Here is a 13,407-nt window from a genome sequence, read left to right on the forward strand (position 1 = left end):
AAACAATATTATAATACACAAAAAAAACTGATAAAGCATGCTTTTAAATGGTTGAATCACATTTGCTCAGTCCTTTAAAAAAAATCATAATTCTTGGGATAAAGTAAAATATAAAATAGAGAAAACATATTCAGAAATATAATAATCCTAATATAAATACGCACAATATCATACGTCTCTTTTCAAGATTCAAAAGTCTACAAACGATACAGAACAATATGTTCAATAAATCATAAAACAAAAACTTCCATTAGGAAGAAGATATTTTAAATAAGTAAGAATGTCCTGTACAGTCCATTCATTTAAGCACAGTACAGAGGATTGAGGATCAACCTCAATGTGTTCACTCTTTCATACATTTCTTCATTCTCTGAAGAGGACGTCCACGCAGGACTGACTGTGTCGACACAAGTGGAGCCCTCTGTAAAGAGAAGTATGAAAAAGCTCAGCTTAATTTTTTTGTAGCAGCTTCATTCATTCTCAGCGATTCACTGAATAAACGGTAACATTAGATTCTAACTGTGTTACTACTTTCAAGGTCATTATGTATGTATTCTTACTTAGATCCAGTATGTAGTCGTGTTTCTCTATATTAGTCTGTCAATGCTCTTGTATACTTGGGGAGGCATGTCGATGTCCGACTTACTGCAAAAAAAAAACAAAACAAAACAAAACACAGACATCGGTCAGCCCAACTGTGGTGGTTAACACAAATAAAATATCATAGAACGAATAAATATCATAGAACAGAAGTGTAGGTTGTATAAGAAGCCATAACTCACCTTAGGTCAAACTTTTCAGCTGTAAGAAAAACAAAAATGAATATAATTAACATTAGTTTCTAGTTATTCACATTAATACACTATTACCAACATCCTCATATATTTACAAAACAGTGCAAAAAAACATCTGCTCACCTTTCTGCCTGAGTTTCTTCATTATCCAGAGAGCCAGAGCGAGGCTGGACACACTAACGCCTCCTGCTACTCCTGGTGTCAGGCCGGTCACCAAGGGTGGACTCAACAGGGGCTCAGGAGGAGCTGGACACAAAAAGAAGGAAAAATAAAGATCATTAATATGGGCTGTACTTCATTCTATATCTTTCAAACATGCAGCTCAAGTGTGGTTTGACTGTCTTACCTTGGCACTCAGCTGCCGCTCCAGACCAGCTGCCGGTGAGGTTGCACGTCACCACCTCATCGCCGAGCAGACTGTAGCCATTCAAACAGGTGAAAGAACAGGAAGTGCCGATGATGGCCTCCTCAGAGGAACAGGTCATGAGGCCATTGTCCGGCTTCTGGAGGTACGGACATGTCACTGCTGTGGAGGGGCAGTAGAGAGGGGAAAACTTTAATGAACTTCTCGCTCAGAGAAGATATGAATATTTACTTGAACAAATAAAAATGGATGCAGCATATTTATTACAAATAAACATGCTCATCATTTGCTATAGTATTATGGTAGCTGAAAAAATATGACATGTCATCAACACAGTTTTGTCCTTCAGTTTCCTTACTTTTAAATGCAACAATTGTGTCAATGTAATGTTTAATTAAGGTGGAAAAGATCTACATTTTATCCAGTAAATTCATTGCTTTTTCACTGTAGACTATTCCATTAAAACATTCACTAGTTGGTGCTGTGGGCTGCTGTTAACTAGATAATGACTCTGGCTGATTTTAACTGACCCATATCCTCCATTGTCCTTGCATTTTATTTCGTCTCTTCATGTCCACTTGCGACGTCCATACAGGTAAATGTACCAAAAGAGGCATAGTTTACTTTTAGATGACCTTTTTCCATTCTCTCCTTATCCTTTTCAAGCATTTTTTTGTTATTAGGCTTTACGAATTGAATGTAAATAAATGTAAATGAGCTCTTTTCTGATTGGTTGCCTCAGTTGTGAATCATTCAAAAAGCAGTCCAGACTGAAACACTCTTTATAACGTCTGTTTCGGTGGGCGGGGCTAAAATACTTTAGAATGAGTGGATGTATGACTGTGATATGCAAAGGAATTCCAAACAGGCTGCTTTTTGCAGATTGGACTGTCTATGGACCGCAGTAGAGGTCTGCACTACCACAGATACCCGCAGGACCCTCAGGACCCGCCCCAATATCTTGTGAACTATTGAACTAATTTTCAGTGTTACTCCCGGGAGCAGGCAGGAAATTAGCCTAAATAACGCATCACTCACACTAGGCAGAGGAAACAGGTAAATCGGACGGAGAGAAATGGCAGAGCCTTCAGTCTGACGGCCACAGCTGCCCAGCATAGCACCAAAAATAACCACTCTGTGGTTTAATTCCTGCTTTGTGTTTACTGGGAATAAATGGCATTTGGTGAAGTTACTCACAGTGAGCCTGATGACCGTGACTGCAGTGTTATTTCAGCAGAGAATAATGTATTTGTGATTAGACTGGGTCAGATATTGGCTGTGAGCGGCACTGGTTAGAAGCGAGTGGGGCAAATCGTTTTGGTTGCGGGCGGGAGCAGGATAAATGATTTTCTGAGGGAGCGGGATGAAATCTCATGGGAGCAGGCGGGAGCGGGACTGAAAAACAGTTTCGCAGACCTCTAGACCATAGTTTCCTTGGTTATGGTGCTTTCAATGCTCAGACTTTGTTGAAATGCTACAAAATTCTTCTGCTATACATAAACACTGTAAAACTAAGTATGCATTGCTAACTGCGAGTAGCAGGATGTAAATGGAAAGACTGGCATCAGTGAGTTTTCATAAAGCCCATGTTTGAAATGACAATTTTGGTACACTAGTTTTTTTTGTCATCGTAGTACTAAATGACGACTACTTCCCTCCCCAAGGCCACATGCTAGCAAAACAAGACTATAGACAGAAATTAAATGAAAGAGTGATATTCTACTGTACCTGTGCAGCTTGGTGTGGCTGTGCTCCATTCTCCTGTCACTGTGCACTCAGTACTCGCTGCCCCCTGGAGCTCAAAGCCTGCCTCACAGCTGAAGTAGCAGGTTGAGGTGACTGTGAGGTCGTCTGAGCTTCCGCTGCATCCAAATGTTAGGGGAGCCTGCACATCTGGCAGCTTGCATCTGATAGCTGGGAAAATATATGTACACATCAGTGATGGTTCAGTTGGTGGAAAAGTTTCTGTTTGTTCTACCAGGATTTTAATAAGTCTGGCACCTTTGCTTATGTATATATGAACATTCAAGCTTATAAAGGGTCAGGTTCTGCTTCTTACCTTCACAGTAAGGTACCTCCTGGCTCCACTGTGCAGACACAGTGCAGGTAATTTCTGGCGCCCCCTGAAGGTGAAACCCATTACTACAGCTGAAGCTGCAGCTGCTGCCAAAACTTTCACCACTGCAGATCATTCTGCCATTCGCAGGGTCCTCGAGAACTGGGCACTGAACAGCTGTGGGACAGGAATTATAGATGAAGTCAGGTTGATGTGCACATAGATAAAAGCAATATTGCCTCGGAAACTAGCAATTTCATCAACATGTAGTTTTCTTAAAGGCTCACTCTATGACTTTAAACCCAATTTATTTACATTCAAGCATGGAAGGTGTTGAGCTCTTTTATGCTTCAAGAGTTTGATCTAAGAATTTGAGGGGGGCACCGTACTACAGCTTTATAGCAAAATAAGTCTAAGTGTCCATTTTATCATTGTAAAATCACAGTGTATCTTTAAGGTTTTTGCTAATTGCAGCTTCTTACCTTCACAGGTGGGCTGAGAATCATTCCAGTGTCCACTGGCTTCACACACCAGCTTGCTGGAGCTTGAGCCTGTTAGTGTGTATCCTTCCTCACAGGTAAACTCACAGGAGGACTGATAACCAAAATGTCCCAGTGGATGATCACACTGCATGGAGCTGTGAAGAGGCTCAGTCAGATCAGAGCACTGGACAACTGTGAAAACAAGGATAACATAACAAAGAGGCTTATTAGTCAAGTATTTAGTCTCAAAATATTAAATGAAGCTTATAAAAGGTCAAGTTCTGCTTCTTACCTTCACAGTAAGGTATCTCCTCGCTCCACTGTGCAGACTTGGTGCAGTTAATTTCTGGCGCCCCCTGAAGGTGAAACCCATCATTACAGCTGAAGATGCAGCTGCTGCCGTAACGATCACCACTGCAGTTGATCCTGCCATTCGCAGGGTGCCCAAGAGTTGGACATTGAACAGCTGTGGGACAGGAATTATAGATGAAGTTAGGTTAATGTGCACATAGCTAAAAGCAATTTCATCAACATGTAGTTTTCTCAAAGGCTCACTTTATAATTTTAAATCCAAAGTATTTACAGTCAAGCACAGAACGTGCTAAGTTCTTTTTTGCTTCAAGAGTTTTGTCTAAGAGTTTGAAGGGGGAAGCGTACTGCAGCTTTACATCAAAATAAGTGTAAAGGTCCACTGTATCATGGTAAAATCATAGTGCACCTTCACAGGTGGGCTGAGAATCATTCCAGTGTCCACTGGCTTCACACACCAGCTTGCTGGAGCTTGAGCCTGTTAGTGTGTATCCTTCCTCACAGGTAAACTCACAGGAGGACTGATAGCCAAAGCTGCCTAGTGGATGATCACACTGCATGGAGCTGTGACGAGGCTCAGTCAGATCAGAGCACTGGACAACTGTGAAAAAGGAAACAATAACAAAGAGGCTTATTGGTCAAGTATTTAGTCTCAAAATATTAAATGAAGCTTATAAAAAAGGTCAAGTTCTTCTTCTTACCTTTGCAGTGAGGTATCTCCTCGCTCCACTGTGCAGACTTGGTGCAGGTCATTTCTGGTGCCCCCTGAAGGTAGAACCCATCGTAACAGCTGAAGTTGCAGCTGCTGCCATAACTATCACCACTGCAGATGATTTTGCCATTCGCAGGGTCTTCAAGAGTTTGGCATTGAACAGCTGTGACACAGAAATGGTAGATGAAGTCAGGTTGATGTGCACCAAGCTGAAACAATTTGTTCATCAGCTAGATTTCTCAAAGGCCCACTGTATAATTTGAAACACATTTAATTTACATTCGAGCATGGAACTTGTTTAGTTTCTTTCATGCTTCAAGAGTTTCATCTAAAAATGTAAGGGGGCAGCATACTACAGCTTTACAGCAAAATAAGTGTAAAGGTCCACTTTGTCGTTGTTAAATCACAGTGTACCTTTTAGGTTTTTGCTAATTGCAGCTTCTTACCTTCACAGGTGGGCTGAGAATCATTCCAGTGTCCACTGGCTTCACACATCAGCTTGCTGGAGCTTGAGGGTGTTAATGTGTATCCTTCCTCACAGGTAAACTCACAGGAGGACTGATAGCCAAAGCTGCCTAATGGATGATCACACTGCATGGAGCTGTGAAGAGGCTCAGTCAGATCAGAGCACTGGACAACTGTGAAAAAGGAAACAATAACAAAGAGGCTTATTAGTCAAGTATTTAGTCTCAAAATATTAAATGAAGCTTATAAAAAAGGTCAAGTTCTGCTTCTTACCTTTGCAGTGAGGTACCTCCTGGCTCCACTGTGCAGACTTGGTGCAGGTCATTTCTGGCGCCCCCTGAAGGTGAAACCCATCATTACAGCTGAAGCTGCAGCTGCTGCCATAACTATCACCACTGCAGATTATATTGCCGTTCGCAGGGTGCTCAAGAGTTGGACATCGAACAGCTGTGGGACAGGAATTATAGATGAAGTCAGGTTAATGTGCACATAGATAAAAGCAATATTGCCTTGGAAACTAGAAAGTTCATCAACATGTAGTTTTCTTAAAGGCTCACTTTATAATTTTAAACCCAAAGTATTTACAGTCAAGCACGGAACGTGTTAAGTTGTTTTTTGCTTCAGGTGTTTTGTCTAAGAGTTTGAAGGGGGAAGCGTACTGCAGCTTTACAGCAAAATAAGTGTAAAGGTCCACTTTGTCATTGTAAAATCATAGTGTACCTTTAAAATATGTGCTATCTGCAGCTTCTTACCTTCACAGATGGGCTGAGAATCATTCCAGTGTCCACTGGCTTCACATATCAGCTTGCTGGAGCTTGAGCCTGTTAGTGTGTATCCTTCCTCACAGGTAAACTCACAGGAGGACTGATAGCCGAAGCTTCCAAGTGGATGATCACACTGCATGGTGCCGTGAGGAGGCTCAGTCAGATCAGAGCACTGGACAACTGTGAAAAAGAAAACAATAACAAAGAGGCTTATTAGTCAAATATGCAAAATACAAAAAATAAATGTTGCTTAATGTCTGCTTTCTTACCTTTGCAGTAAGGTACCTCCTGGCTCCACTGCGCAGACTGGGTGCAGGTAATTTCTGGCGCCCCCTGAAGTTGGAACCCATCATTACAGAAGAAGTTGCAGCTGCTGCCGTAACTACCACCACTGCAGTTGATTCTGCCGTTCGCAGGGTCCTCAAGAACTGGGCAACGAACAGCTGTGACACAGAAATTGTAGATTAAGTCAGGTTGATGTTCACCAAGCTGAAACAATTTGTTCATCAGCTAGATTTCTCAAAGGCCCACTGTATAATTTGAAACGCATTTAATTTACATTCAAGCACAAAATGCGTTTAGTTTCTTTCACGCAAACAGCTTTACAGCAAACTAAGTGTAAAGGTCCACTTTGTCGTTGTAAAATCACAGTGAGCCTTTAAGGTTTTTGCTAATTGCAGCTTCTTACCTTCACAGGTGGGCTGAGAATCATTCCAGTGTCCACTGGCTTCACACATCAGCTTGCTGGAGCTTGAGCCTGTTAGTGTGTATCCTTCCTCACAGGTAAACTCACAGGAGGACTGATAGCTGAAGCTTCCCAACGGATGATCACACTGCATGGAGCTGTGAAGAGGCTCAGTCAGATCAGAGCACTGGACAACTGTGAAAACAAGGATATCATAACAAAGAGGCTTATTAGTCAAGTATTCGATCTCAAAATATTAAATGAAGCTTATAAAAGGTCAAGCTCTGCTTCTTACCTTCACAGTGAGGTATCTCCTCGCTCCACTGTGCAGACTTGGTGCAGGTCATTTCTGGCGCCCCCTGAAGGTGAAACCCATCATTACAGCTGAAGCTGCAGCTGCTGCCGTAACTATCACCACTGCAGTTGATCCTGCCATTCGCAGGGTCCTCAAGAGTTGTACATTGAACAGCTGTGGGACAGAAATTATAGATGAAGTCAGGTTGATGTGCACATATTTAAACACAACAGTGCCTTGGGAGCCAGCAATTTCTTCAACATGTAGATTTCTCAAAAGCTCACTCCTTCTAAAATTTTAAACCCAAAGTAATTACATTCCAGTATGAACTGTGTTGAGTTCTTTTATGCTTTAAGAGTTTTATCTAAAAATGTGAAGGCAGCAACCTACTGTAGCTTTATAGAAAAATAAGTGTAAAGGTCCACTTTATCATTGTAAAATCAAATGTGCCTTTAAGGTGTATGTTAATTGCAGCTTCTTACCTTCACAGGTGGGTTGAGAATCATTCCAGTGTCCACTGGCTTCACACATCAGCCGACTAAAGGTTGAGCCCGTTAGTGTGTATCCTTCCTCACAGGTAAACTCACAGGAGGACTGATGGCCGAAACGTCCTATTGGATCATCACACTGCATGGAGCTGTGAAGAGGCTCAGTCAGATCAGAGCACTGGACAACTGTGAAAACAAGAGCAAAATAACAAGGAGGCTTATAAGTGAAGTGTTTAATCTAAAAATATTAAATGAATCTTATAAAAGGTCAAGTTCTTCTTCTTACCTTTGCAGTGAGGTGCCTCTTGGCTCCACTGTGCAGACTTCATGCAGGTAATTTCTGGCGCCCCCTGAAGTTGGAACCCATCATTACAGCTGAAGCTGCAGCTGCTGAGATAACTATCACCACTGCAGATTATATTGCCGTTTGCAGGGTCCTCAAGAGTTGGGCATCGAACAGCTATAGTAAAGAATTTAGAGATTAGGTCAGGTTGATGTTCACCTACCTAAAAGCAGTAGTGTCTTGGAAACTACCAGTTTCATCAACATGTAGTTTTCTCAAAGGCTCACTTTATAATTTTAAACCCAGAGTATTTACAGTCAAGCACAGAACGTGTTAAGTTCTTTTTGGCTTCAGGAGTTTTGTCAAAGAGTTTGAAGGGGGAAGGATACTGCGGCTTTACAGCAAAATAAGTGTAAAGGTCCACTTTATCATTGTGAAATTACAGTGCTAACTGCAGCTTCTTACCTTCACAGATGGGCTGAGAATCATTCCAGTGTCCACTGGCTTCACACATCAGCTTGCTGGAGCTTGAGGGTGTTAGTGTGTATCCTTCCTCACAGGTAAACTCACAGGAGGACTGATAGCTGAAGCTTCCCAACGGATGATCACACTGCATGGAGCTGTGAAGAGGCTCAGTCAGATCAGAGCACTGGACAACTGTGAAAACAAGGATATCATAACAAAGAGGCTTATTAGTCAAGTATTCGATCTCAAAATATTAAATGAAGCTTATAAAAGGTCAAGTTCTTCTTCTTACCTTCACAGTGAGGTACCTCCTGGCTCCACTGTGCAGACTTGGTGCAGGTCATTTCTGGCGCCCCCTGAAGGTGAAACCCATCATTACAGCTGAAGCTGCAGCTGCTGCCATAACTTTCACCACTGCAGATGATTCTGCCGTTCGCAGGGTCTTCAAGAGTTGGGCATTGAACAGCTGTGACACAGAAATGGTAGATTAAGTCAGGTTGATGTGCACCTAACTAAACAACTTGATCATGAGGTAGATTTCTCAAAGGCCCACAAGTTTTATTTGAAATCCATTTAATTTACATTCGAGCATGAAACGTGTTTAGTTTCTTTCATGCTTCAAGAGTTTCATCTAAAAATGTAAGGAGTGCACCGTACTGCAGCTTTACAGCAAAATAAGTGTAAGGGTCCACTTTGTTGTTGTAAAATCACAGTGTACCTTTTAAGGTGTGATTCTTACCTTCACAGATGGGGTGAGAATCATTCCAGTGTCCACTGGCTTCACACATCAGCTTGCTGAAGCTTGAGCCTGTTAGTGTGTATCCTTCCTCACAGGTAAACTCACAGGAGGACTGATAGCTGAAGCTTCCCAACGGATGATCACACTGCATGGAGCTGTGAAGAGGCTCAGTCAGATCAGAGCACTGGACAACTGTGAAAAAGGAAACAATAACAAAGAGGCTTATTAGTCAAGTATTTAGTTTCAAAATATTAAATGAAGCTTATAAAAAAGGTCAAGTTCTGCTTCTTACCTTCACAGTAAGGTATCTCTTTGCTCCACTGTGCAGACTTGGTGCAGGTAATATCTGGCGCCCCCTGAAGGTGAAACCCATCATTACAGCTGAAGCTGCAGCTGCTGCCATAACTTTCACCACTGCAGATGATTCTGCCGTTCGCAGGGTCTTCAAGAGTTGGGCATTGAACAGCTGTGACACAGAAATTGTAGATTAAGTCAGGTTGATGTGCACCTAACTAAACAACTTGATCATGAGGTAGATTTCTCAAAGGCCCACAAGTTTTATTTGAAATCCATTTAATTTACATTCGAGCATGAAACGTGTTTAGTTTCTTTCATGCTTCAAGAGTTTCATCTAAAAATGTAAGGAGTGCACCGTACTGCAGCTTTACAGCAAAATAAGTGTAAAGGTCCACTTTGTCGTTGTTAAATCACAGTGTACCTTTTAAGGTGTGATTCTTACCTTCACAGATGGGCTGAGAATCATTCCAATGTCCACTGGCTTCACACATCAGCTTGCTGAAGCTTGAGCCTGTTAGTGTGTATCCTTCCTCACAGGTAAACTCACAGGAGGACTGGTAACCAAAATGTCCCAGTGGATGATCACACTGCATGGAGCTGTGAAGAGGCTCAGTCAGATCAGAGCACTGGACAACTGTGAAAGCAAGAACAGCATAACAAAGATGCTTATTTGTCAAGTATTCAGTCTCAAAGTGTGAAATAAATTGTGTAAATAATCTGCTTTCTTACCTTCGCAGTGAGGCCTGTTCTGGCTCCACTCTGCAGATTCTGTGCAGGTAATTTCTGGCGCCCCCTGAAGGTGGAACCCTTTATTACAGCTGAAGATGCAGCTGCTGCCGTAACTATCACCATTGCAGTTGATCCTGCCGTTCGCAGGGTCCTCAAGAGTTGGGCATTGAACAGCTATGGGACAGAAAATACTGGTCAGGTTGATGTTCACCTAGCTAAAAAAAAACAGAGCCTTGGAAACCAGAAATTTGATCATCATGTAGATTTCTCAAAGGATTTAAATCCAATTTATTTACTTTCAAGCACGGAAGGTGTTCAGTTGTTTTATGCTTCAAGAGTTTCAAGTTTGAGGGGGGCACCGTAAATCTTTACAGCAAAATAAATGTAAAGGTCCACTTTGTCGTTGTTAAATCACTGTGTACCTTTGAGGTTTTTGCTAATTGCAGCTTCTTACCTTCACAGATGGGCTGAGAATCATTCCAGTGTCCACTGGCTTCACACATCAGCTTGCTGGAGCTTGAGCCTGTTAGTGTGTATCCTTCCTCACAAATAAACTCACAGGAGGACTGATAGCTGAAGCTTCCCAACGGATGATCACACTGCATGGAGCTGTGAAGAGGCTCAGTCAGATCCGAGCACTGGACAACTGTGGAAACAAGGATATCATAACAAAGAGGCTCATGGATGGATTAGATAATAAAAAGCAAACATCTATGACAAACATGTCTGCAATTTTTTTTTAATTTAAACAGGGTCCACATTAAATTTGCTCACGTTCACAGGTTGGTGGTTTGGTTGACCAAGCTGCTGAGGCTTTGCACCGTGTTGTTTGTGAGGCAACGGCCTGGTAGCCCTCATTGCAGGAGTACTCGCACTGAGACTCATACGAGAAATCGCCATTAGGGTGGACGCAGTGGACACTGCCGTGTTCGGGAGCAGATATTTCCTCCGCTTGGCATTTCACAACTGCAGATATTATAACAGAAATAATCAGTTAAAAGTGAATAGTTTCCAGGTAATAATGCAAAAAATCTGTGGTCAGCTGAACTCAGCTATTGTTTGGGCCATCATAGGTGGGAACTTTCCCTGTAGGCGACTAATAGAAGTTACTTTGGACAATGTTCTGACCGCTGCCACGTACCGTGCTCGCACTCTTTTCCATAGAAGCCCTCAAAGCATTCACACGTGTGGTTGTTGATGGTCTCCACACATTCTCCGTGGTAGCTGCAGGAGTCTTTCTTGCAGGATGCTGAGAAAATAAAGGACTATTTATTTATCATTTATTCTTCTTTACTAAAGCAGTGTTTCTTACTCCTGGTGACCCACAGCAACTATTCCCTACCCCTAGCACACCTGATTCAGCCCATGAGGGCTTTGTAATAAGCTGGATTAGGTGCATAGAGTAAAGCAAGACTTAAAATATGCACATATCAAAGACAACAGTTTACTGGAAATATCAGTACCCTTACAAAAAAAGTATAGTCATAGTTCATTTTATTAAGTAAACTTAAGTAAAGCTCAAGTATATTTTCCAAGTATATTTTATGTAGTAAGTATGCTAATTTCAATGTACTAGTAGTATACTTGTAAGTCTACTATTTCAGTACCATTTGGGACTAAATTGCCCCCTTTTTTAGTCTATAAAACATGCCACAAGTAAAATTATACCATATAAAACTATTGGCCTGATTGCATGTCTTTGGACTGTGGGAGGAAGCCAACATAGACATGGAGAGAACCCTGGTCACCCGGCTGGGGAATCGACCCCAGGCCCTTCTTGCTATGAGTCAACAGGGCTGCCATGCCCCCCTGATACTTTATAGACTGGCACTTTATACATCTTGATCAAAACATTAAGTACAAGTACAGGCTGAGTATACTTAAATTTTACTGTATACTTGTAAGTATAAGCCAAGTATACCTAAGTATAATTTTGCCTAGTATATCCCTGATACATAAAAATATACTGAAAGCATACTCACTTATTTTTTAGTTTAAAAGAAGTATACTAATAGCACACTTGAATAAACTTCGTTTTTTCTAAGGGTATTTTGTAAATCACTCAACACATCTGATAAACTTTTACTAGAAAGACACCAACAAGGGTTCTTTGCAGCAATGAAAGCCTTAGAAGAACCACTTTTCATTCCCTAAAGAATGTTTCAGTGGATGTTTCTTTAAAACGCTCAGTTGAAACCACTGAACTGAAAGAGCAGCAAAAAATATGACCTGTCTGAAGTTCCCTGAGGACCGGTTTAAAAGGCACTGTTCTATGGCGTCACTCAAAAGACCTTTTCCTCTCACCTTTACATCTAAGAGTGAGTATGAAATGAGTCCACTTACCGGTGTAGCAAAGTGCAGTCTTTTTCTTTTTGCAGGACTCATCGTTCCATTTGCCCTCGTCCTTTCCCCTCTTAATGTAGATCTCCACACAGTCCTCGTTGTTCCGTCCGTTATTGGGCTCCCCTTTTGCCCAGTTCTCAGCCTCCTTTGTCAGCTTTTTGTTAGTGCCCACCCAGGTCCAGCTGTTGTTGATCTTGCGAATGCCTATCCAGTAGTATCCTCTCACTCGGGGAAGGATGCTGTTGAGATAATTGATTTCACCGTGGTTCTGGATGGCCACCATGTCCGTGAAGCGCTCCCTACACCACTGACGAGCAGCATTCCAGTTCATGACATTGTCTGAGTGATGGTAGGACCAGCCTGTTACTGGGGTCCACTGAGGTAACACTGTGTAAGGAAGCAAAAGAAGAGGAGTTTGTTAAAGCTTTCATTCAGGCACATTACTGTACTCCAAATTACATCCAACATATCACTGTTGTCGGAAGAAAACCTTGTATCTCCAAAATGGTAACTTTACAGGAGAAGGAAAAAACCTACTTTACTTTTAATGTAAGTCAATGGAACCAGACTTTTTTCCGAGTCATTTTGGGCTATTTCTTTTGGTCCATTCATCATAAAATTTTTACATAATGTAAAGGGCAACTGGTATTTTCAAATTATGTTAAAAACTGAAAAACGACAAAAATAGAAATACGAGGTTTTGTTCCGACAGCAGTGATACGCTGTGACTTCCAATGGGTGAGTATTTCTTACTTAAAAATAGGAGGATAAAGGAGAACATTGGTCTGTGCATCTTGTGAAAGTCCTGTAAAAATGAAGCAGAGTTTTAGTGAAATTAATGTTCTATCGACCTTAAATGTTCTAAATGTCCAGCAAATAAGAGGCAAAATGGATTAGGACATCATAAGAGCTGCTTTCCATGTACTTACCATTGTAAGCGATGTAATCCTTTCAGCTATGTTTAATATATCACAGTACAGGTGATGCGTCTCAGTCAGAGAACTGTCTGGTTCTGAGCTCAGAGCTGTTGTGATGCTGCGTTTAAATAGGTGGTCCAGCTCCAGCCAGGCTTGCGCTTATTTTTCCAGGAATCTTAAAGTTACATTTACCCATAAGAGCTTTGGAATTCTGCTCACT

At 41.7% G+C, this 13,407-nt stretch overlaps 1 protein-coding gene across 1 annotated transcript; it reads right to left on the minus strand.

Annotated features, from left to right (window-relative positions):
* Nucleotides 1–560: 560 nt before the first annotated feature.
* On the minus strand, nucleotides 561–13,407 carry LOC118816066 (sushi, von Willebrand factor type A, EGF and pentraxin domain-containing protein 1-like). Its single transcript, XM_036582574.1, has 28 exons — nucleotides 13,024–13,407; nucleotides 12,271–12,657; nucleotides 11,069–11,176; nucleotides 10,702–10,893; nucleotides 10,382–10,573; nucleotides 9,928–10,101; nucleotides 9,641–9,832; nucleotides 9,194–9,367; nucleotides 8,902–9,093; nucleotides 8,455–8,628; nucleotides 8,163–8,354; nucleotides 7,701–7,874; nucleotides 7,409–7,600; nucleotides 6,927–7,100; nucleotides 6,635–6,826; nucleotides 5,935–6,126; nucleotides 5,456–5,629; nucleotides 5,164–5,355; nucleotides 4,707–4,880; nucleotides 4,415–4,606; nucleotides 3,989–4,162; nucleotides 3,697–3,888; nucleotides 3,218–3,391; nucleotides 2,887–3,072; nucleotides 1,141–1,320; nucleotides 918–1,040; nucleotides 783–801; nucleotides 561–645 (listed from the first exon to the last, which is right to left on the minus strand). The coding sequence occupies exons 1-28, from the start codon at nucleotides 13,061–13,063 to the stop codon at nucleotides 588–590; spliced, it is 4,779 nt and encodes a 1,592-aa protein (XP_036438467.1). The 5' UTR covers nucleotides 13,064–13,407; the 3' UTR covers nucleotides 561–587.

The sequence above is a fragment of the Colossoma macropomum genome, unplaced genomic scaffold (genome assembly GCF_904425465.1).
Source record: "Colossoma macropomum unplaced genomic scaffold, Colossoma_macropomum, whole genome shotgun sequence".
In the NCBI taxonomy this organism is placed as follows: Eukaryota; Metazoa; Chordata; class Actinopteri; order Characiformes; family Serrasalmidae; genus Colossoma; species Colossoma macropomum.

Coding starts and splice junctions, on each gene's coding strand:
- LOC118816066 (XM_036582574.1), bottom strand. CDS start 13,063: ATGCACAGACCAATGTTCTCCTTTATCCTCCTATTTTTAA. Junction 11,177..12,270: donor GACTGCACTTTGCTACACCG/GTAAGTGGACTC, acceptor TTATTTTCTCAG/CATCCTGCAAGAAAGACTCC. Junction 1,041..1,140: donor AGCGGCAGCTGAGTGCCAAG/GTAAGACAGTCA, acceptor TTTTGTGTCCAG/CTCCTCCTGAGCCCCTGTTG.